This window comes from Bos indicus x Bos taurus, chromosome 28 (genome assembly GCF_003369695.1).
Source record: "Bos indicus x Bos taurus breed Angus x Brahman F1 hybrid chromosome 28, Bos_hybrid_MaternalHap_v2.0, whole genome shotgun sequence".
NCBI lineage: Eukaryota > Metazoa > Chordata > Mammalia > Artiodactyla > Bovidae > Bos > Bos indicus x Bos taurus.
Genome location: NC_040103.1, coordinates 24816427 through 24841722, shown reverse-complemented (window position 1 = coordinate 24841722; position 25296 = coordinate 24816427). Strand labels below are relative to the sequence as shown.

At 36.9% G+C, this 25296-nt stretch overlaps 2 protein-coding genes across 4 annotated transcripts in view; both read left to right on the top strand.

The window, feature by feature from the left end:
- The window catches only part of SLC25A16 (solute carrier family 25 member 16), a 29034-nt gene extending 13799 nt beyond the window's left edge, over positions 1–15235 (top strand). Inside the window, exons 5-9 of one of the 2 annotated variants that reach the window (XM_027530767.1) lie at positions 3386–3507; positions 3753–3819; positions 8044–8206; positions 12046–12114; positions 13628–15235. In XM_027530767.1, the coding sequence (XP_027386568.1) occupies positions 3386–3507; positions 3753–3819; positions 8044–8206; positions 12046–12114; positions 13628–13784 (578 nt within the window). In that variant the 3' untranslated portion in view covers positions 13785–15235. The remainder of the gene's footprint in view (positions 1–3385; positions 3508–3752; positions 3820–8043; positions 8207–12045; positions 12115–13627) is intronic. The other variant, XM_027530768.1, reaches the window with a different exon arrangement.
- Positions 15236–22944: 7709 nt separating this feature from the next.
- DNA2 (DNA replication helicase/nuclease 2) overlaps positions 22945–25296 on the top strand; it is a 38443-nt gene continuing 36091 nt past the window's right edge. Inside the window, exons 1-2 of one of the 2 annotated variants that reach the window (XM_027530766.1) lie at positions 22945–23125; positions 24712–24897. In XM_027530766.1, the coding sequence (XP_027386567.1) occupies positions 23052–23125; positions 24712–24897 (260 nt within the window). In that variant the 5' untranslated portion in view covers positions 22945–23051. The remainder of the gene's footprint in view (positions 23126–24711; positions 24898–25296) is intronic. The other variant, XM_027530765.1, reaches the window with a different exon arrangement.

Here is a 25296-nt window from a genome sequence, read left to right as displayed (position 1 = left end):
TATTTAAAGGCTTTGGCTGTGCTATGCCTTGTTGCCGCAGTCTTCTCTGGTTGTGGTTCGCAGGCTTCTCACTGCGGTGGCTTCTCTTGTTGTGGAGCCAGGCTGTTGGGCAGGAGGGCTCGGTAGCTGTGGTGCACGCAGGGGCTTCGTTGCTTCACAGCATGTGCAGTCTTCCTGGACCAGGGATTGAACTCGTGTCTCTTGCATTGGCAGGTGGATTCTTTACCCCTGAGCCACCAGGGAAGCCCCTCAATTATGTTTTAATTTTGATTTATTATTATTATTTTGGCTGTTCCAGGGCAGGTGGAGTCTTAGATCCCTGACCAGGGATGGATCCCTCACCCCCTTCAATGGAGGTGGATGGTCTTAACCACTGGACCACCACTGAAGTCCAGTGTGGTATTTTAAAAAAGCATTGACAGAGTCATCATGAAGTGAATCAGAACATAGTTGAATAACCTCAAACTTACTTTACAGCGCAGTATTGATTTTTGTTTGAACAATGTAAGATGTCATAATCTTTTCTCTACTTAGGGCTTCATAATTTTATACTTCGAGTGAAGGGTAAAATATGATTATCAGAAGAATAGTTCTCACCTCCCACTTATTCCAAGGATAAATAAACATATTTAAAATCTTCAGGGATTTTCAAGATTTATCAGAGTACGAAAGTACTAAAAATTTTCTTGCTAAATTCTAAAGTTTAAAATTACATTTAAATCATTGAGTTGCTTTTAGAAATACCAGACAACAACCCCTGCACACTTCCCCCCCCCAAAATTTGTAATTTTTAAACATCCTGGTTAAAAGATTTTGTTTTTCTTTAGGAAGATTTGATTAATTGCTCAAATTCAAAAGAAACACACCATATAAAAACATGCTGAAATCAACTGGCTGAAAAATTGTAAAACTAAATCATCAGTTGAGTATTATAGTAATCATAGGCATTGTTTTTACCATTCTCTGAGGTATAGTTATGTTATGGCAGCTCCTCAGCCTGACTTATAGTGTTACAGCTTTTAAGCTAATGCCTCCTTTACCTTTACAAATTTCTGGATGACCTCATTTTCTACAGAGTTTACTGTAGAAAAAAAATTTTGGTCACTTTGTTAATCCGTTTATTTCATGTTAAGCCACTTGAAGCCAGTAAGAAGACAATGAGAAGGCTTGAGGGCATGTAAGAGGAAAGAAGAAATAAATGAAGTCTGGGAGAGCAAATGGGAGAGGAAAGACAAAAGTGATCCAGATAGGAAGCAGAAAAAAAATACAGGAGTTGTAAAAGTTTACAACTAAAAAATAAAATGAATAGTGATGATTTGGATAAATAAATTCTAGCAAAATCATGTTTAACCAAGTTGTGTCACTATGATCAAGCCTTAAAAAATGGTCAGTTTTTAAATTCTTTTCTATAGTTGTTAAACTCCTTAATATGAACCATTTCAATAAACATGAAACTTGTTTATAGAAAATCTCTCTTCATTTTATTTTGTTAAAATTTCCCTTGTAAAAAAAAAAAAAAAATTTCCCTTGTAAAATATTTAGCACAAGCTGCAAAAAATTAAACCATGCTGCAAAATATGTAGTTTTTAAAATATCTGGATAATAAGATATTTGCTGTGAATTAAACATGGTATTACCGCCAAACCTTGTCTTAGGAACATCACATTTACACTGTATTGGTTTAGATTCAGACTTAAAAGAGGCCATTTAGAAAAGTCACTGCCTGGACTGCCAGACATGACTAGTTTGAATACCAATAGATAAAAAAAAAATGTTAAATAGTTGGGAAATGAATAGCTTGAAAACAAATAGCTCAGATGGAGAGCTTAAAATCAAATTGACTGAAATGAAGGATTGACATTTCCAACAACTGGACTGCTGGAATTCTTCTTCTTTTTTAAAAAATAATTTTATTTATGGCTGTGCTGGGTCTTTGTTGCTGCAGGAGTTTTTCTCTAGTTGCTGCGAATAGGGGCTACTCTTTAGTTGCGGTGGGCTTCTCATTGCGGTGGCTTCTCGTTATGGAGCGTGGGCTCTAGAGCCTGGGGTAAGTGGTTGTGGTGCACAGGCTTTGTTGCTTCGTAGCATGTGGGAATCTTCCTGGATCAGGGATCAAACCTGTGTCTCCTGCATTCTGGCGGCTTATTTACCACTAAGACACCAGGGAAGCCCTGACTGCTCGAATTTCTGAACTAAAAATTTCAATGTTAGAAAATATTAAGTAAATGTTTGAGAAAATGTAATTATAGGGAAGGCAATATATGTTGTGATATGAACCAGAAAATTTAGTCTCAAATTGTACTCTGTCATACAGAAACTCTGTGGATTTGGTCAAGTCTTTGGTGCTTTACAAAAATAGAAGACTATTTTTAATTTAAAAAGTAACTCATACATCAACTATACTACAATAAAGAAGATAAAAATAAAAACTCAGCTTGTTAGTTTATGGAATTTTTTATAAGTCATATGTTGATAAAAATCTAGGATTTAATAACTAAATTAGCTTAACAAGAGATTTTTATCCCTAAAACAAATTGTTTCTATTACTTTGGACATTATATTTTTATTATGTTTAAAGTGAAAGTCGCTCAGTCATATCTGACTACAGTCCATGGAATTCTCCAGGCCAGAATACTGGAGTGGGAGCAGCAGCAGTAGCCTTTCCCTTCTCCAGGGGATCTTCCCAACCCAGGGATTCAACCCAGGTCTCCCGCATTGCAGGTGGATTCTTTACCAGCTGAGCTATCAGGGAAGCCCCTTATTATGTTTAGTCAGTAACAAATTTATCTAAATATTATATATTTTTCAGATTTTTTTTTCTGTCATGCCACAGGGTATCCTAGTTCACTGATCAGGGATTGAATCCAGGACCTTGGCAGTGAGCGCATGGAGTCCTAACCACTAGACCACCAGGGAATTCCCCTTACTTAAATTTTAAAAAGAAGATACTGATTATGCTTTGAATTTTTTAAAAAAAGTGCCCTTATTTTATATTTAAAAGAATTCTTTGGGTAAGTTAAGCATATCTCCATTTTAGGATTAGAAAAAATAAGTAAAACATCAAATGTCCTGCCTACTGCTACGGAGATAGTCAGTTTTTCTTTTCTGATATCTTATCTGACAAGTAATAGAATTTTTAAAATACTCATGATCCACTAACACTGTAGTCTTTTGGTGCTAACATTTTAACTTCACAGTGGCAAGAATTTGAAAAGATGGTTTTTAGCTGATGATATTACTATATAATTCTGTCAGTAATATTATCTTTGATTTCATTGGGTTTTCATCATTACTATATAATTTGAGACATTACTAATGATAGGATCTGATCTGATATATATATAAAATGATTCTTACACATTTTAAGTTTCTACTTTCTTTTCAGGTATGACAGCAGTTATCTGTACTTACCCTCTTGACATGGTTAGAGTACGCCTAGCATTCCAGGTGAAAGGGGAACACACTTATACAGGAATTATTCATGCATTCAAAACGATTTATGCAAAGGTATTTCATTTTTACTTTTCTTGTCTATAACATGCCCTTTTATACTTAGGCAATTATTTTTAATGTTATCTAAGTAGTTTTTCTTTTACTTATAATTATTAACATTAATAATAATTATGAAAACATATCTGTGTTTTAGTGTGGGTCCAGGATAATATATCCATTATAATGTATGCTTTTGTTCTTTTGCATTTATCATAATGAGCTCAATGTAATTTTACTTCTAATTTTTCTTCATGCAAAAGGAAGGTGGTTTCCTTGGATTTTACAGAGGCTTGATGCCTACTATATTAGGAATGGCTCCATATGCAGGTATGTTTTACATTTGGCAACATCTTGGGTTTTTCATTTTGTTGTAGGAATGATTTTAAAGTTGAGCATTTATTATTTAAGCCCCTAATCTGTCCAGAATTGCTTTTTTTCCTTTCTAAGGATAACCATTGATTAAATAATTTCTTCTTTCCCCAGTGATCTGTAGTGTCACTTCTTAAAACAATAATAGAGTGCAGTTTTATAATAAGTCCTTACATTTGGTAGGACAAGTCCCTTGACCGTATGTTTCTTTTTTTTTGAGTAATATAAGGACTGTAGATATCTTGCTATTCCACATGCATTTTAGAATCATTTTTTGATGTTGTGCAAAAGTCTTTGTTGGAAGTCTGAATGAAATTGCATACAGAGCTTCGACATTTTTTGTTAGATATATTTATAGACACCTTATAAGCTTTGTTGTGTCTTTTACAAACATTATGTTTTAAGTTTATTGCTTGATTTAATTTTTATATGATTTTATAGCTAGCCATTCTACTTGTTGGTATTATAGCCAGTTACCATGTAAGTGCTTTGGATTTCCTGTGTGCACCATCACATCCTGTGCAAATAACATCATTTTTCTCACTTCAGTTCAAATCATTATTTGTCTGTTTATGTTTATCTTGCTGTACTAGCTAAGGATCTACAGTGCATCAGTGAATAAAAGTGGTGATAGTTGGCGTTTTGGCTCATTACTGAATTTTAAAGGAAATGTTTCTAGTATTTATTTAGCCTAATGTACTATTTATCAGGTTGAGGTAGTATGGTAAGAATTTTTATCTGAACTGGTGTTGAATCTTATCAGACACTCTTTTCTGCATTTACTGATATGATAAGTTTTTTCATTTAATCTATTAATTTGATGAATGACTTTAATAGATGTTCTAATGTCAGCCCAAATTGGTTATGATACAGTGATCTTTTTATATCCTATTGGGTTCCATTCACTAATTGTTTTTAGAAGTTTTACATCTGTATTTATGAGTGAGGTGTGAGATTAGTTTGCAATTTTCTCTTCTTGAACATCCTTGTGTGGTTTGGGTATCATGGTTACATAGGTCTCATAGAATGAGTTGAAGAGTATTTCCTCATTTCTATCCTCAGGAACAATTTGTATAAAATTATTAGAATTATCTGTTTCTTGAAAGTTTTTATTGTGAGATGATTTTTAAATACTGGTTTAATTTCTTGAATGGTTATATGACCATGTAGGTTATATGACCATTTAGGTTTTCTGTCTCTGTGAGTGATTTTTGGTAATTCATACCTTTCTTTACCATTTTGAACTTGACTGTTTTGTGTTTGTTTTCAACTTTCTTGGCAAAAGGTTTTCCTTATTTCTTCATATTTTTTTCACATCTGCTCTATCTGTAGTTCTGTTGTTTTTTTATTTCTTTTATCGGTTATCTGATTTTATAAAGAATCAGTTTTGGCTTTCTTCCTCTTTTCTAGTCTACCTTTATCTTCCATTTCATGGATTCTTGTTCATGCATTAGTTATCTCTTTTCTCTTGGGTTTATTCTTCAATTGTGTGCTTACCTCATTAATTTTTGGCCTTTGGGTTTTTTTTCCTTTAACTACCTGCTTTAGTTTCATCCTTTGACTTTGTTATTTTATTCATTTGTTTTTACTTAAAATTGGAAAATTTCAAACATATTCAAAAACTGGCAGTAGTATAATGAGCCACCGTGTACCCATCTAACTTCATAGTGGTCACCTGATGACATCTTGTTTCATCTATTCCCATTCCTTACTCTCTTCACCTTTTACCCCCCCAATTTTTTTAAAGCAAATTCACTTTATTATATTTCACCCACAATATTTCCAGTATTCAGCTCTATGCTTTTTTTTTTAATGAGTATAACCACAGACCATTATGAAACTTTTATTTTTACATTCTTTTAAAAAAATATATTCTTTTCCATTGTGGGTCATCATAGGAGTTGAATACAGTTCTCTGTACTACACAGCAGGACCTTGTTCATCTGTTCTCTATATAAAAGCTTGAAACTGCTAACCCCAGCCTCCCTTCCGCCAGCCCCCTCTCCCCTGGGAACTGCCAATCTCTGTGTCTCTGATTTTGTTTCTTGGATAGGTTCATTTTGTCATATTTCAGATTCCACATAGAAGTGCTATCATATGGTATTTGTCTTACTATTATGAAGCTTTCTTAATGTTATCTAGTGTATTGTCATTGTTCAAATTCCCTGAATTCATAATTTTTAAACCTAGACCCAAGTTAATATTTGCCTGGGTTATCTTTCTTCATCCTTTCATTTTCTACTTTTGCATGTTTTTGTTTTAGGTATTTATTTTGTAATCATCATATAGGTGAATTTTTTTTAATCCTGTCAGTAAAATCTTTAATTGCCAGTTAGTCTACTTAATGGTTGTTGTGATTATTGATATATTTGGATTTGTTTCTTTACCTTGATATTGATTTCCTCTTGTTGTTTTTCTTTTTATGTTTCTTTTTATTCCTTTCTTGTTTGCTTGTTTTCCTGAATCCTTACTCCCCCAATTTTTATAAATATAGAAGTTTATTTGCCTCCTCCTATGCCTGGTGGTCTTTGTTTATTTAGTTTGTTATTTCCTGTGGGTTTTTTTTTTTCTCAGGTGGTCTTTAACTATGAGTTTCTATTACCTTTTTTTTTTTTTTTGCCACATCACATGGCAGGTGGGATCTTAGTTCCCTAACCAGGAATTGAACGCATGGCCTCTGCACTGGAAGTGTGGAGTCTTAACCACTGGACCACCAGGGAAGTCCAACATGTTACTGGATCTTAATTTGAGTTTCTGACCCAGTGATTCCAGCTTCTCAAGGCCCAACGGCAGGATCTGTCTCAATGGCTTGACTGTTAGTATCAAAACGTAGAGTCACTCCACTTCTGTCATGGGCCACAACTCCCAAGTGGACCTCAGATTATATTTTTGGAAGGTGATGCTGCTAGGGATTCCTAGAAACTAGGGATTCCTTTCTGTAAGCCCAGCAATGGATATAGTTGTTCTATAATGATGAAGACTTGGAATACCTTCATTGCCATTATGCTGGAATAAGAAAGCTTTACTTTTTTTACTATATGTTCTTCTCTTTCTAATTTTTTGTTCTTAGTTTTATTTTTGAAACATTTTTTACATTGTTATTGTATGTACATAATTTTGTTTCTTAATTTTTCCAGTTTCCCAAGTCTTTTTCATATTTCTGAATACTATTCACATTTTTAAAAAATCTGTCATATTTCACTGAATACCATTCTACATAATTTAGGTATTTCAATTTTTTTCTTACTTGTGTTTAATTTGCTATGAATTTCCTTTTTGTGACCTATTTTTGTAGTTAAGGTTTCTGTGTTTAAGTTTGGTGAGTAGATTTCCCAAATATAAAAGTGTATGAGTATTCTAAAGTTGTATATCATCATTATTAAATACTATAAATTCATAAGAATTTTTTATAAAGAATACATGCATATATTGAGTTATTATTCTAGACTGAATTTTTGTTCGGGCTTATTTGTTCTTAAGGTTAAGTATCTTTTTAAATATGTTTTTAAAATTTAGTAGATATCAAGATTTCTTGAGTAATGTTTAGTTGATAGGAATGCTTGAATTTTGCTTATTTTTTTTAACATATGACTTTTAATGTTTCTATTATAAAATAAATCATGTACATATTCAGCCAGTACCAACTGCACATTATCAATAACTTAACTCAGTATTAATTAGATTCCATGTGTCTTCTGAGTCACTCATTGTCATAGCTATTCCTTGAAGACAAAATTAGACACTGAATGAAATAATGCTTTGTCACTTCTAAATTTGTTGCCTCTTCCTTACATTATCATCATTATTATAAATATGTTATATTTAGTTAGAATTACTAATCATTAGTTTAACTTTTACTTATGTGAAATCTTGCGAAACTGTTTAATTCTATTCATGTATAAGGTGGCATTATACTCAACAACTACCTTTATTCAGTGAACTGAACATTATACCAGTGCGTGAAAAACCAATGCTTTAATTTTTTTATAGGTGGTAATTTTGTTGTCTTTAGGTTATTTATAAACATTAATTAAATCTTTTCATCTTAGATTAAGCCAAATATCTGAAATCAGGAAATGCATAGTTAGTGCCTTGAGTTAATTGGTTATTATGTAAGAATGGTGTCTTCTCACAGCTTACATTCTGTTAAGCATCGTGGTGAATTTATATTTTGTCTTTCAGGTGTTTCATTTTTTACTTTTGGTACCTTAAAGAGTGTTGGGCTTTCCTATGCTCCCACCCTTCTTGGCAGACCTTCATCAGACAATCCTAATGTCTTAGTTTTGAAAACTCACATAAACTTACTTTGTGGAGGTGTTGCTGGAGCAATAGCACAGACAATATCGTAAGTTTCTAATCAACTTAAGTCAAATACGTTTATCCAAGCCTGATTTTTAGCATTGGTTAGTTATTTTATTTTTTTCTAATAGGTTATTAAAAACAGGATCCCTTGAAAACTATAAATATTAATTTAATACATTTTTCCAATGTACCTGCCCTTAAAGCGTATTATAAATAACTTTGTGCCAAATTGACCAAATTAGTTTGAACCTACTCAATTTCTGTGGATTTTAAAAGAAAGGAAAAGGAAAGCTAGAAGGAAACACTGAGTATAGTCTTCAGCCATGTTTTCTTATGAATTTGCCCATATGAGGTTTCTGAAATCTGAGCCATTTATCGAGTATGTGTATATATGTGTGTGTGTAGGCACAATTTTTCTTGCAGTAAATCTTAAAGACCTGCTTTGTGCCAGAAACTATGCTAAGCATTGGGATTTTCACTAATGGAAGAACAAAACTGTTGCCTCAAGAAGCTAATACTCTTATTGAGACAGTAGCAATCAAGGGAACTCTATATTAATATAAGTTGTATTAGGGACATGGGATTTCCCAGGAGGCTCAGTGGTAAAGAATCTACCTGCTAAGCTGGAGACCCAGGATCCATCCCTGGATCAGGAAGGTCCCCTGGAGAAAGAAATGGCAACCTACTCTAGTATTCTTGCCTGGGAAATCCCGTGGACAGAGAATCCTGACGGGTTACAGTCCACTGGGTCACAAAAGAGTCGGACATGGCTTAGCGACTAAACAATAACCAGTTAGGGACATAGATGAATTAGGTGGAAAGTGTAATGGAAAGGTGGCTTCTAAGAATTTCTGTAGACCAAGAGAGATTGGATAGATGAGATAAAATGAGGCTGGAATACTATGAGGCAGGAACATTTCAGGAACAGGAAGAAGGAAAGATTTCTGTGACTGAGGAGTATCCTGAAAAACAGGAAGACAACAGGAAGTACTAGAGTCACAAAGGCTCAAAAAAAATAGTATCCAATGGAAAAAAGAAAAGTCAAAGTAGGATAAGTACTGAAAGGTAAGGTGTTCATTGAAGTTTATGATTAAGGATTACTTTTGTGAAAGCAGACTCAGTATACTTTGTAGGAGCAGACTAGGTTGAAGGAAAAGAAAAAAAGTGTAGTTTACTTTTAGAAATATAGCTGTGGAACCTTGTTCATTTGGAGAGAATGCTCACCTCTAGCTATTCTGTATTCTCTTCTTGGTTTTACTGCCCTTTTCTTTATTATTTACTTCCAATTTAGAGCCTTAAAATCTGTCTTCTCTTTTCCACTTCTCTTTGTATTCTACACGCATTGACTCTTACAGATCCAGTGGCTCTTCTCAGTTCTTTTATCCTCTTTCTAATTGTTTTGTTTCCTTGGTTTTTGTAAACAGTGCCCTCTCTTGGCCATCATCCTCCCACCTTTCCCTTTTCAGGTATCTTGCTGATTCCTGTTTTCCTCCTCCTCCCTATCTGTGCTGATACTGTTAAGACCTTGCCAGACTTTAGTCCTTTGCTCTTCCTGTAAATATCTAGAGTAGCTCATCTATCTTTAAGGATTCAAAGGTCAACCTCTGTACAGATAACTAATTCTATTGAAATCTTCATACCGGTTCCCTCTGGTAACCTCTTGAATGTTTCTACCTGGACTTCTGTCGTCAGTGCAAACTCCATAATTCATATACTACGTTCTTGTTTTCTTTTTTGTGCCCGTCCTTAGCCCCCAACTTTCTTATTGTTACTGATAACCATTAATCTTATAGTCCTGATAATACCTTGAAATCATTTTTCACATTGCACATATCCAAACAGTTTTGCAATTTTTAACGTAAGAACACTGCCTGGAGTGTTGTTTTCTTTCTTTCCCATTGTTACTTCCCTCGTTCTGATCCTTGTACTTTGTCTCCTTACTTTCTCCCTATTAGTCAATTTCTTCTACCCAGACACATCTTCTGCTTAGAGACTGAATTGTTCAGGTTGAGGTTTTGGTCCCTTTATTCCCCACAAAATTTTTTTATCTCTCCACCTCCCATTAAACGATAGTTCGTGGGACTGCTCTGGCAGGTGCCCAGGTTTGATCTCTGATCAGGAAACTAGATCCCATGTGCTGCAACTGAGAGTTCGCATGTCCCAACTAAAGATCCTGCAACAAAGGTTGAAGATCCCACGCGCTGCAACTAAGATCCGGCACAGCCAAATAAATAAATGATTTTTTTTTAAAAGATAATTCATGGAGGGGAATTCCCTGGGGGTCCAGTGGTTAGAAGTCTTCACTTTCACTGCAGGGGGCATAGGTTTGTTCCTTGGTTGGGAAACCAAGATCCTGCAAGCCTTGAGGCAGGGTCAAAAAAAAAAAAAAAAAAAAAGATTGGTAATTAATGGAGATGCTATTGAGATGTATAACACACTTCATCTACTACTAATGTTATTTCTTAAGCTGTTTGGTTGGTATATGGGTGGTTTTTAAATTATGACTATTGCATAGTAAATTTAAGTGTATATAGAAGTATATACTTATTTTTCTCATATATCACTATGTGTATATTATATATGTATTTATAACATGTGTGGCTCAGCTGGTAAAGAATCCACCTGCCATACGGGAGACCTGAGCTCAATCCCTGGGTTGGGAAAATCCCCTGGAGAAGGGAAAGGCTACCCACTCCAGTATTCTGGCCTAGAGAACTCCATGGAGTGTATAGTCCATGGGATCATAAAGAGTTGGACCTGACTGAGCGACTTTCACTTTTATATATATATATATATATATATATATATATATATATATGAATGAGAGCTTTGAATAGGAAAGTAGAAAGCAGTTTTATGGTAGGGAAAATGTCTCTAAGACTCAATTTTCTTAACATTGAGATAAGAGTACCTGTCTCATGCAATTATGTAAAGATGGGATGAGATGATATACTTTATCTTGCTTAGCACAGGACCTAAGTAGTCAATATTAGCCCTAAAAATATGGTTTAAAAAATGACCTGAGTCTTACTCCAAAGAGATTATTTTTGTATATTTCATTTTAGACAACCTAAAAATTTGTAAGTTGAGGTATAATTGACATATTATATTACTTTCTGGTGTACAACATAATGATTTGATACTTGTATATATGGCAAAATGATCATGACAGTAAGTCTAGTTAACATTTGTCCCACCATACGGAGTTACAGAACCAGGCAATCTTTCCACATAAAATTACCTCTGTCCTCTCAATACAATCATCTGCATTGTTAATTTTCGCCCTTGAGGAGACTTTCTGTTGGCCTGCTGTATACAAGGGCACTTGCTGAATGCTCTTAGGGTAGTGATTCTTAACTGGGGGTGGTTTTGCCTCTAGTGGATGTTTAGTAATGTCTGGAGACATTTTTGGTTGTTACAGTTGGGGATGTGCTACTGGCACCTATTGGGCAGAAGCCAGAGATGTACCTACACATCCTACTGCCCAAGACAGCCCCCACAACTGAGAATGGTCCAACCCAAATGGCAGTAGTGACAAAGTTAAGAAACCCTGTCTTAGGGTCACAGCAGCGGAAAGTACTCAGTTTATTTCTTCAGGAAGTGCATTTCACTTTCCTTTGGGGAATAAAGAGAACTTGACATTGGGTGATGAAAGAGAAGAATCACCAAACCCAAGAGAACCACTTCTGCAAAGGGCAAAGAGACCTCGGTTTTGTTATTTGGTTTTATTCATGTGCCTATATCCTGACTCCCAGGTTAGACAAAACAATCAGAGAATAGGAACACATTATTTCCTAGCATACATGGGACTTTGTATTCAATAATTGCTGAGTAGAAAATTAAAAATCGTTTTTAAGTCCTTCTGTCTTTTTCTTCTTTTAGCTACCCATTTGATGTAACACGTCGGCGAATGCAGTTAGGAGCTGTTCTTCCAGAATTTGAAAAGTGCCTGTAAGTTCTGCATTTGTCATTGTTCAATTTCTTTAGGAAATGTAATGTGTAAAATAAGTAGGGAGATAGGACTGTGATCTCATAAGCAGTCTAGAGATTTAATTTTATCTCCCATAGTGTGCTTTGGTTAACTTTATAAGAATTTAATCAGGTCCTAATCCTCCTATTGGGTTTCCCTAGTGGCTCAGACGGTAAAGAATTTGCCTGCAATGCAGGAGACTCGGGTTCAGTCCCTGGGTTGGGGAAATCCTCTGGAGAAGGAAGTGGCTACCCACTCCAGCTCCAGTATTCTTGCCTGGAGAATTCCATGGCAATTCCAGGCAGAGGAGCCTGGCAGGCTACAGTCCATGGGGTCGCAAAGAGTGGGACATGACTGAGCAACTAACACTTCACTTTCAATCCTCCTATTAAAATTTTATTTTAGGGAATTCCCTGACAGTCCAGTGTTTAGGACTCGGAGTTTCACTGTGGGGGCCTAGGTTCGACCCCTGATTGGGGAACTTAAATCCAGCAAGGCATGAAGCCAAAAAAAAAAAGTCATTTTAGAGCAGCTCTGTTAAGTAGAAATATTATGTGAATCACATGTAATTTAAATTTTTTTGGTAACCACATTTAAAAAGTATTAAAAGAAACAGATGAAATTGTTTTAAAATATTTTATTTAAACCAATATATATAAAATTTACCACTTTGTCATCTTATTTTACATCATTTTTATTTATTTATTTAAATTTTTAATCCCTTAAAAAAAATACTACATATTTGAAGTCCAGGGGATATTTTACACTCAGGGCACATTTCAGTTTTGGATTTGCCACTGAGTTTCATGTACTCAGTAGCCACATATGGCTAGTGGCTAACACTATTGCATAGCATAGCATTATAGAATTTTCTATAATTTATAACTTTTGAATCATTCTGTTTGGTGACGTGTTGTCCCTCAGGGAAAGAGCAGAATATTTATTCAGGAACTTGAGTTGCCTTTATTCACCCAAAAGATTTTTTTGAAGATTTCAGCCCACATTGCATATTGAAAGAGAAAGACAAAGCCCAAAATGTTGGTTTGAAAGGAAAGAACACTGAAACAAGAAAGTCTTCATTGCTGAAATCTGAAAGACAGTCCTTCAAGCTTTAGTACTATAACATCTACTCATTATAGCATACAACTTGAGCAGAAATGAGAGCTTAAAGGGCAACTGTTCATATATCCTTTAAAAAGACTACATTAGTATTTCAAATATTATTATGAAATTGTGTTGCTAGTAAATGTCACAGACATAATACAGACAAAATATATTGTATTAATGAACCCCAAAATTCTATGCCTAATGCTTTGATCTTGTTCGGAATGAATTGCTGTTTTATTGTGAATTTTCAGCTTGTTTTAACACTTGCTTTCCAAAGGCTACTCAAGATGGAATTTTAGCTTCTTTTAAAAAAATGCTGTTATGATTCTGAAGTTGTCTGTTCATGACTGGGCATAAAGGTGTTATCATTTTATCTTTCTCTTTCAGTACCATGCGAGAGACTATGAAGTATGTCTATGGACACCATGGAATTCGAAAAGGATTATATCGTGGTTTATCTCTTAATTACATTCGCTGCGTTCCTTCTCAGGCAGTGGCTTTTACAACATATGAACTTATGAAGCAGTTTTTTCACCTCAATTAAAAAAAATCATGATTTCTTTTCCTTTATAAACTCTCAGAGGGAAAAATAAAATGTTAATTTAATTTGGGGGAGAACATTACTTGAAGGGGGATATTTACCCTGTCACAGGAACCACTGGTATTTTAGTACTTGATTTTTCTATTCATCACAAATCAAAAGTGCTTACTATACTTTTTGATGCCAGTAGTTATATTTTAGAACATTGCAAAAAAAAAAAAATTCCTAAGCTGATGCTGGTTAATCAGTAAGGTTATTGGAAACCATTTTAAAGTGTTATTTGAAAGTAGAACTAACTTGAATTCAAGAGGTTGCCATTAGTTTTATTATGCTATTCCAAGCTTTTAATTATAATCATGATTTTCAAAGACTGTAACATTGGTTTTTGTTATTATAATAAACAGGCTTGGTTATATTACAGCAGAATGATGAGAACTGACATTTTAAGTTATATGAAACATAGGTTAGAAGCCAGCATTGAAGTATTATTCATATGTCTCTTCTCATAATTCTGCTCCACTGGATAGAAGGACAAACACTTTTTCTCTTCATTTTTGATAAATATTGTATTTAAAAAGTAGCCATGTAAGTAGCCATCAGTAAGTCACGAATTTTCAGGTCTTGCTCAAATGTCATTTCCAGTTTCTGAGTGATTTAAGTGTGTTTTTAAATTTCACTGTATTTCCCAAGGGCAGTAATAGTAAATATTGAGTATCTTTGCTCTCAAAACAAATTAGCATTATAGATTTGTTTTTGTTAGATGATTTGGTGTATGTTAGAAAATTTATTTAAGTGGACTGTGAAATATCCATTAATATAGATGTGAATGTTGAAGAATGTTTCCGAGGTATTATGTTATGACACATCAACTAGTTCTTCCACATAAAGTAATTTAGTGCAATATAAACTTAAGTAGAAATGTAAAACATGAGCTCAATTGCTATCCTTTATAGTATAATGGTTTAAAATGTAGGAATTCCATTTATTATGTTCAGAGTACTTTTTTATGTTTTATTGTAAGCATGACAAAAAATGAGAGGGGAACAGTTATAGTTCTCTCCTCCAAAATAGCAATTTGTAGAGTTAATATGATTTTTAAGGCATTAGAAAACTAAGTTGAAAGTGTTATTTCTGTTTCAATTTTTATTTTTTTTTTTGCATAAAGATTTCTTGTCATATCTTGGTGAAATTATATGAACTGGTTTCATTTTCAAAGTCTTTATTTTACAATAAATGTTTATCTTTGTATGATTTATAAGTATACCCACAGGTGTACATGTGTTCCTAAAACTATTTTGTATATTTTCATTTGTGGGCTACACTGTAGCTAAATACTGTTATCAAATCTCAAGATAATTTAAATGTATAAAATAAGTATCTCAGTTATGTTATCAATAAAGGAGGACTGCAAATATTTTTTTAAATAAAAATTTGCATTCTATATCTGTTACAGAGTACCTAGGTTATTAAAAATAAGTTTTATTCATATCTCAACAATTACTCCTCTCTTTTAACTATTTACACTATTGAAGCATAAATAAACATAAGTGGTCAGAATGGAAGAATACTTGAAATAATGACAGTATTTATATCTAATTTATTTCAGATCGATAACTCAAAGTGAATCTTGATAGATTATCTTGCATTTGAAGATCGACTATGTCTGTTTTGATTGCCATTGTAATTCTTTTCTTGCCTTTTGGTGGGTACAGCCCTCTGGTCTATGGAATGGGAGAGTGATTTTGTCTAGGGATCGATGAGTGATGTACCCTTCCTAGCTCTTAATGGTGGCCTGTGTGGAGATTGAAAGTTTAGTGGTGATATATATATATGTACACACACACACACACACACATATAGTAATGTCTTATCCCATTTTCCCCCGGGTACTCAACATTCATTTATTCAGCACCCATTGTGTGCCAGGGATTATGTCAGCATTTTGTGGGCATACCTTGAGACGTCTCTCAGCGGTCCTTACAGTGTGGTTTGGATTCCCAATAGCATCTATCTCTGGGTACTACACTGGCGGGGTGTGTACCACACTTTTTGGTTCCTGCGTGTTTACTTATGTTCTCCTAGTTGGTTCTCTCATGGGCAGAGTCATCCCTTCATCTCCTTTTAAGGAGCACAGTGTATGGCACCATAGTAGTTGTTCAGTGATGTTTACTGATGAGCTAAAGGAAGGTTTGGTCCCTATTTTTGGAGAAAATGTTCTAGTAGGAAGAAATGACGTACTACTAGTGCAAAGAAAGAACAATTTAGAAAGTTTTTTTTTTTCCCCCCCACAGAGATGTCTTGCTGCTAATTTGATCCAGGATGAATGGCAAATAATAAAACTTATATTACATGAATAATTCATCACCTTGCAGAATGGGCCGATGATATCTGATACACTTATATAGCAACCATATATTTAAACACTTCCTCAGATCAATTCTTTGAATATCAGACACTGTTAGGCACTAGGAATCAATGACAAATGATGAGTCATGTATATTTCCTGAGGATTTACTGTGTTCTGTTGCTTGTTTTAAGCACTTCAGATGCCTTAACTCTGTTTCTGCAACAATACTGATAAGAATGGTACTATTAAATACTCCTTTTTTACAGTTGGGATGATTGAGACCCAGGGAGATCAAGTAACTTGTCCAGGTTCACACAATAAGTGGTGGATCTACGGTTCAGATTCAGCCAGTCTGAATCTGCAGCTTAGTCTATTAGACACGATGCTAGTAGACACACTAGTATCCTTCAACACACTAGTATCCTTCCTATTCAGGTAAAACTCTAATATGTCAAGAAATACAAATCAATTAATAGAATGATTACAGTTTTTGGAAAGTGCCCTTGTTGTTTTCCCCATTCTTGAGATTGGTAATTTATGTTCTTTTTAGTTACTGGTTTAGCTGGAGTCTTTTGAATTTTCTCCATTGTCTGAATTTTTTGTTAATTTCTGTTTCTAAGTACAAATAATTGCTGATAGAGTAGAGTGATCTTTGTAAAAATATAATCAGGCAGGGGCTTCCCTGGTAGCCCAGTGGTGAAGAGCCTGACTGCAAGTTCAGGGGATACAGGTTCAGTCCTGGTCCTGGAGGATACCACATGCCATGGGACAACTAAGCCACAACTAACTGAGCCTGTGCTCTGGGGCCTGTGAGCCACGACTATGAGCCCGTGAGCTGCAACTACGGAAAGTCCTTGAGCACCTTGAGCTCGTGCTCTGCAACAAGAGAAACCACTGCAGTGAGAAGCCCAGGCACCGCAGCTAGAGAGTATCCCCCACTTGCCGCAACTATAGAAAGCCTGTGTGCAGCAATGAAGATTCAGAGCCACCATAAATAAACATAAATCCCTTAAAACAACAACAACAACAAAACCCCATAATCAGGCAATTTTATCCCCCTGCTGAAAACTTTCCAGGGCTTCCCATTGCATTTAGAATAAAAGACAAAATCATTACTAGATCTTATACAGCCCTGTAAATCCATCTGCCTTGTGTCTACTCCAACCCTGTTTGCTGCTACTCACAGCATGTTGTGAGGAAGCTAGGCAGTCCCTGTAGAGGCTGGCCTCAACTTGCCAGCCATTTGAGTAACGCATCTTCAAAGTCGATCGCTCAGCTTCCTGATGATGCTTTATGGACAAAGAAAAGCTTTCCTCACAAAATCCTGCCCAAAATGAAAATTCATATGCTAAAAAAATGGTTGTTTGGTGGTTCAGTGGTTAAGACTCCATGCTGCCAATGCAGGAGGTATGAGTTCAATCCCTGGTTGGGGATCCAAGATCCCACATACTGCATGGCTTGGCCAAAAGATTAAATAAATTTTTTAAATGATTTTTTTTACATAGATTAGATAATCATAGCAGGTATTCATGGAAAGCCTACAGCTAGCATCATATTTAATGCTGAAATATTAAATGTTTTCCCCCTGAGATCAGTAGAAGGCAAAGATGCCCAGTGTCAGAACTTCTGTTTAACCAGTGAACTTAAGTAAATGATGGAGAAGGAAATGGCAACCCACTCCAGTATTCTTGCCTGGAAAGTCATGGACCAAGGAGCCTGGTAGGCTACAGTCCATGAAGTGACAAAGAGTTGGACACGACTGAGCGCTTCACTTCACTTAAGTAAATGAAGTTAAAAACAAAGATCAGAGGAAGAAGTAGAACTTCCTCTATTTGTAGATGACATGATTATTTACATAGAAAGTCTTAATGAACTACTATTATCAGCTTCTCACAATTACTAGCAAGGTCTCAGGATATAAGGTAAATTTTAAAAACTATTTTTATATACTAGCAGGAAGCAATTGAAAAACAATCCCATTTAAAGTAGCATAAAAATATAAAATATTTAAATTTAATAAAATATTAATATACAAGAGTTTTACATTGATAATTGCAAGATGTTGCTAAGAGACATTAAAGGAAATCTATATAAATGGAGAGATAAACCAGGTTTATGAGTTAGAGGTCTCTATATTTTAAAGAAATCAATTCTCAAATCGATTTTTAAGTCTAATGCAATCTCAATTATACTTCCAATAGGCTTTTTGTAGAAACTCACAATTTTTATACTGTGTACAAATTTTTATACAATTCAATTTTTATACAAACTCATTCTAAAGTTTGTATAAAAATTTAAAGGACCTAGAATGTCCAATGAAGGAGGAAATGGCAACCCACTCCAGTATTCTTGCCTAGAAAATCCCGTGGACAGAGGAGCCTGGTGGGCTGCTGTCCATAGGGTCGCATAGAGTCGGACACGACTGAAGCAACTTAGCATGCATGCATGCATGCATTGGAGAAGGAAATGGCAACCCACTCCATTATTCTTGCCTGGAGAATCCCAGGGACATAGGAGCCTGGTGGGCTGCCGTCTGTGGGGTCACACAGAGTCGGACACAACTGAAGTGACTTAGCAGCAGCAGCAGCAGCAGAATGTCCAAAGCAATCTTATAAATAACAAAGTACCTGTCTGTATGACTTACTCTACAGCTGTAGTAATCATGACAATGGGGTGCAGACACAAGGATTGACAAACATCAGAAGAACAGAATTGAGAGTCAGAAATGAACCTGCATTTAATTTGATTTTTTTCTTCAACAAGATGCCAGAACAATCCAGTGGGCGATGAGAAGTCTTTTCAGCAGGTGCTACTGGGAAAACTGGATATATACATGGTTGGGGGGAAATGGAGTGGGGGGGAAACATGACTCATTCTCTACCTCATACCACACACAAATATTAATTTGAGATGGATCATAGACCTAAACGAATAAAATGGTGAATTTCAAGAAGAAAACAAAGGAGAATATCTTTACTTCCTCAGTTCAGTTCAGTTCAGTTCAGTTCAGTCACTCAGTCATGTCCAACTCTTTGCGACCCCATGAATCGCAGCACGCCAGACCTCCCTGTCCATCACCAACTCCCAGAGTTCACTCAAACTCACGTCCATCAAGTCAGTGATGCCATCCGGCCATCTCATCCTCTGTCGTCCCCTTTTCCTCCTGCCCCCAATCCCTTCTAGCATCAGAGTCTTTTCCAATGAGTCAACTCTTTGCATGAGGTGGCCAAAGTACTGGAGTTTCAGCTTTAGCATCATTCCTTCCGATGAACACCTAGGACTGATCTCCTTCAGAATGGACCGGGTGGACCTCCTTGCAGTCCAAGGGACTCTCAAGAGTCTTCTCCAACACCACAGTTCAAAAGCATCAATTCTTTGGCACTCAGCTTTCTTCACAGTCCAACTCTCACATCCATACATGACCACTGGAAAAACCATAGCCTTGACTAGACGGACCTTTGTTGGCAAAGTAATGTCTCTGCTTATCTAGGTTGGTCATAACTTTTCTTCCAAGAAGTAAGTGTCTTTTAATTTCATGGCTGCAGTCACCATCTGCAGTGATTTTGGAGCCCAGAAAAATAAAGTCTGACACTGTTTCCACTGTTTCCCTATCTATTTGCCATGAAGTGATGGGACCAGATGCCATGATCTTAGTTTTCTGAGTGTTGAGCTTCAAGCCAACTTTTTCACTCTCCTCTTTCACTTTCATCAAGAGGGTTTTTAGTTCCTCTTCACTTTCTGCCATAAGCGTGGTATCATCTGCATAGCTGAGGTTATTGATATTTCTCCCGGCAATCTTGATTCCAGCTTGTGCTTCCTCCAGCCCAGCGTTTCGCATGATGTATTCTGCAAAGAAGTTAAATAAGCAGGGTGACAGTATACAGCCTTGATGTACTCCTTTTCCTATTTGGAACCAGTCTGTTGTTCCATGTCCAGTTCTAACTGTTGCTTCCTGACCTGCATATAGGTTTCTCAAGAGGCAGGTCAGGTGGTCTGGTATTCCCATCTCTTTCAGAATTTTCCACAGTTTATTGTGATCCACACAGTCAAAGGCTTTGGCATAGTCAATAAAGCAGAAATAGATGTTTTTCTGGAAATCTCTTGCTTTTTTGATGATCCAGCAGATGTTGGCAATTTGATCTCTGGTTCCTCTGCCTTTTCTAAAACCAGCTTGAATATCTGGAAGTTCACGGTTCACGTATTGCTGAAGCCTGGCTTGGAGAATTTTGAGCATTACTTTACTTCCTAGGAGTTGGCAAAGATTCCTTAGGTCACAGAAAGTGAAAAGCATAGATGAAAAATGGATAAATCAGTCTTGACATAGATTAAAACTTATGCATAGCTAAAGATCTTGTTACTGAACTGAACTTGGGTCTCCTCACCTGTGCAGTAGAGCCACTGACACTGTGTTGTGGTGAAGGAAAGTGCAGCATTTATTATAAGATGCTAATATAAGAAGACAGAGAAGGCGATGGCACCCACTCCAGTACTCTCACCTGGAAAACCCCATGGGCAGAGCAGCCTGGTAGGCCACAGTCCATGGCGTCGCTAAGAGTCACATACAACTGAGCGACTTCACTTTCACTTTTCACTTTCATGCATTGGAGAAGGAAATGGCAGCCCATTCCAGTGTTCTTGCCTGGAGAATCCCAGGGACGGGGGAGCCTGGTGGGCTGCCGTCTATGGGGTTGCACAGAGTCGGACACGACTGAAGTGACTTAGCAGCAGTAGCAATACAAGCAGAATGGGTGGCTCTACTCTAATATCCCAAAGTCCCTGAAAGCGTTTCAGCAAAGCATGTCTTGATAATTTTATACAAATAAACATGAATATGAAAGACACCTTTAAAAAAAAATTCATTGGAGTATAGTTGATTTACAATGTTGTGTTAGTTTCTGCTGTATAGCAAAGTAAATTAGTTTTACATATACATATACCCACTTTTTTAGATTCTATTCTGATATAGGTCATTACAGAGTATTGAGTAGAGTTCCCTGTGCCATACAATAGATTCTTAATATCTATTTTTTCAAAGTTATCTATTTTACATATAGTAAAGATTATTTTTGAGTTGGGTTATACCCATATGCAGTATTTATTTTTTACTCATTTCTGTATATTTTAAATATTCTATTGCATATTATTTTTTTTTCAATTTAAAATTATTTATTTTAATTGGAGGCCAAACATGAATCCACCATGGGTGTACACGTGTTCTTCATCCTGAACCCCCCTCCCACCTTCCTCCTTGTACCATCCCTCTGGGTCATCCCAGTGCACCAGCCCCAAGCATCCTGTATCATGCATCAAACCTGGAGTGGTGATTAGTTTCTCATATGATATTATACATGTTTCAATGCCATTCTCCCAAATCATCCCACCCTCTTCCTCTCCCACAGAGTCCAAAAGATTGTTCTATGCATCTGTGTCTCTTTTGCTCTCTCGCATACAGAGTTATCATTACCGTCTTTCTAAATTCCATATATATGCCTTAGTATACTGTATTGGTGTTTTTCTTTCTGGCTTACTTCACTCTGTATAATAGGCTCCAGTTTCATCCACCTCATTAGAACTAATTCAAATGTATTCTTTTTAATGGCTGAGTAATACTCTATTGTGTATATGTACCACAGCTTTCCTATCCATTCATCTGCTAAAGGTGGTTTTTAATTGTGTATGCAAAGAAATGGATTTTTAATTCAAAAATTAAAAAATAAAAGTAAAAGAAAAGTGAATAGGAGTTGAAATTAGATATAGGCTTGATAAAAAATTCTTTAAAGCAGGTTTCCTCAGGAAGGTGGCTAAGAGAGTAAGTTCCATCAAGGTAACATTTTCAGGATGGGAGGTGCTGGGTCACATTACAAGCCTGGGAGCTATCTGATAATGAGGGCCAAACTGATAACAGAAGAGAATGCCCTAGAGAATGTAAGGTGGCTCTAGTGGTAAAGAACCTGCATACCAATGCAGTAGACTCAAGAGACAGGGGTTTGATACCTAGGCTGGAAGATACCCTGGAGGAGGAAAATGGCAATCCACTCTAGTATTTTTGCCTGAATTCCACGGACAAGAGGAACCTGGTAGGCTACAGTCCACAGTGTCACAACGAGTTGGACATGACTGAACACACACACACACACACACACACACAATGTAAGAGTGCTTGGGATCTCCTACACACACACAACGTAAGAGTGCTTAGGATCACATACACACACACACACACACACAATGTAAGTGTGCTTGGGATCTGCTACACACACACAATGTAAAAGTGCTTAGGATCACATACACACACACACACATACACACAATGTAAGAGTGCTTGGGATCCCACTGTACAAGTGGAGGGACTGTCCACGAATAGGAGGCATTACTGAAAAAAATGGAAAAAGGTTATAAAACAGGGAACAGATAGATATAGCCATGGCACGATGAGGAAGTTCTCATCTGACAGTTTGAATTTTCTCAACTGAGTTTTTCAGAAAAAAAAAAAAGGAGGAGAGGTGTTTTTTTTTTTTTTTTCCAAAGAGTGAAAATTTCCAGATTCAAATAAGGGAAGCCTGAGTTTGGACAACAGCAAATAGTTCATTCATTCTAAGTGCCTGTGTTGGACACACGGGTCTGCGAGTCTAGAGAAAGGGCGGAAGTATTTAGAATGGGCCAGATTACGAAGACTCCCAGTTTTCCAAACCCTAAGGCAAAGGAGCAAAGGCGCCTTCCAGTTCTTGGTTCCCCAGGTGCCACTCTCCACGAGAGGCTCACCTGGCGCTGGAGGAGCTGCCTGCGCATGTCTCTTCGGACCGCTGCTGGTCAGCGCATGCGCACGGCACCTCGTGGACTCGCGCTCCTTTTCCCCGCCACTGTTGTTGCCCCGGGGTTCCCCTGATTTTACCCGGCGGTGGTTTGCGATCTCGGCGGCCAGAATGGAGCGAGTGGACGAACTGGAGCTGCTAATGGAGAAGAGTTTCTGGCAGGAGGCTGAGCCGTCAGCGGAGCTGTGAGCGGAGCTGGGGGTGGGCCTGGGAGTATAGCGGGAGATTTGAAAAGAAAGGAGCGGAAGAGGCTGCATCCACGCCTCCGCGGACCCGGGCTCCGAGCACAGTGACCAAGCTCACGTCCCGGAGTTCCCGACGAACTTCCGGAGCTGGGGTCCGCTTCGCAGCTTCTCTCTGGGGCCAAGCCCGAGCCAGAGCTTGAATACTTTTCTTCCTCCAGAGGTTCATTCTTAACCTCTTTCCTGAATTTGGGGAGTCTCAGCCACCTTACATGTCTTCAGGAAAGGAAATTGCAACTGCTAGGTCCTTTTCTTGAAGTTTAGGTGAAGAAAGTTATCCAGGGAGAAGTCTGTACTCTCAAGTCGGCTTAAATGATTGGGGAAACTTGACCCGCAAGCATAGTGTAGAATTTCTGTCAGTAGTAATGATCAGATCAGATCAGAAGCTCAGTCGTGTCCGACTCTTTGCGACCCCATGAATCGCAGCATGCCAGGCCTCCCTGTCCAATACCAACTCCCTGAGTTCACTGAGACTCACGTCCATCGTAGTAATGATAATGAGGCTAATTATTGTTGACGGATCTTTGCGCTTTGGGTTTTGATCAGCAATACCTTTTGGGAGATCCTTAAAGCGTCCCAGCTGATTTTGGGAAATTCATGGCCCGTGGGTACGTGGGGTAGGTGAATGAAGCGGTTACAAGATAATTGTGAAATTGACTTTCCCATTAGAAATAAGAAATTTCTGAGTTATTCTATGAAGAATGGTTAATGTGACAGGTATTAAGCTTGCTTTCTCTACAAAGCATGAGCTAGTTGATCCCCAGTGGAATTTTATAGGATTTCCTGCATTAAATAGTAGGTTGGACTAAATGTCTAAGTACTCGCCTAATTGAAATGTTAATATAATAATGAAATTCACTGTAGGACTTGCAACAAACCGCCCATACTACATTTTCCCATAACAGACATCTTTTATGTTCAAAAGGATAGTGTCGTAGACATTTCCTTTTACTTGTACTTTGGGAAGGCTTGCACCAGTGGTAGGAATTTGTTGTTTAAAATTTTTCAATTTATCATTAGCCCTCATAATCATAGATGTCCCAAAGAACTCCTCATAGAGCTTATATTTTGAAAAACTCGTATCATGAACGTTTTAAATGGCATTCCTTCTGGGAAGTGGGGCTTCCCCGGTGGCTCAGAAGGTAAAGCATCTGCCTGTAATGCTGGAGACCTGGGTTCCATCCCTGGGTCGGGAAAATCCCCTGGAAAAGGAAATGGCAACCTACTGTAGTATTCTTGCCTGGAAGATCCCGTGGATGGAGGAGCCTGGTAGGCTACAGTCCATAGGGTCTCAGAGAGTCCGACACAACTGAGCGACTTCACTTTCTGGGAAGTTGTTTTTTTGTTTGTTTTTTTTCTGTAATAGGAATTCTGCTATGCCCTTGCTCTCTTAATTTTTACCTCTTTTCGCCAGTGATCATTGTGATAAGCTTTCCAGAAGAAACCTAGAAGGTTTGTGGATAAAGGAGATTGGATGGCTTCTAATTTCATGCTTGTGCTACAGTGGTTTTGTATGTGTTATGCTTTAGATTTCAGAAGAAGAAGGTGGAAGCTTCCTTTTCTAAGATAGTTCTGAGCAGAGGAATGGATAACCGGTACCTGGTATTAGCAGTCGATATTGTACAGAGTGAAGAAGGAAACCATGAAAAGCACCTAATCATCACTGCTTCCCAGTCGCTAGAATATAAAGAACTGTGTATCCTTAGGAATGACTGGTAATTTTTGTGTGACTTTGAGCAATGATGTGGCAGAAGCTTAATGGTACTGTCTTAAAAACTAACATGTGGGCTTGTGTGGATGTTGCAATAATTTAATTGTTAATAAAGAGAATAGATATGAACTCAGATTAAATCTGCAAAAATTGTGCATCTCAGGTCCCTTATTCCAAAACTTGATTTTCATTGTCATTTGAAAATCAAGTACAAGGGGACTTACTACATTACTACTTCCTATTTCCCAGTACTTTCTGGGATTGCAGCTTAAAAACTCATTTAGTTCTCACTAAGGGCAAAATTAGTCATAAGAACATCCTTAGACTCTGAATTTCGCTACTCGAGCAATGTATGGTATGTGAGGGGTGAGGGGGAGATGCAGAGATGAAGGTCTGACTTTGT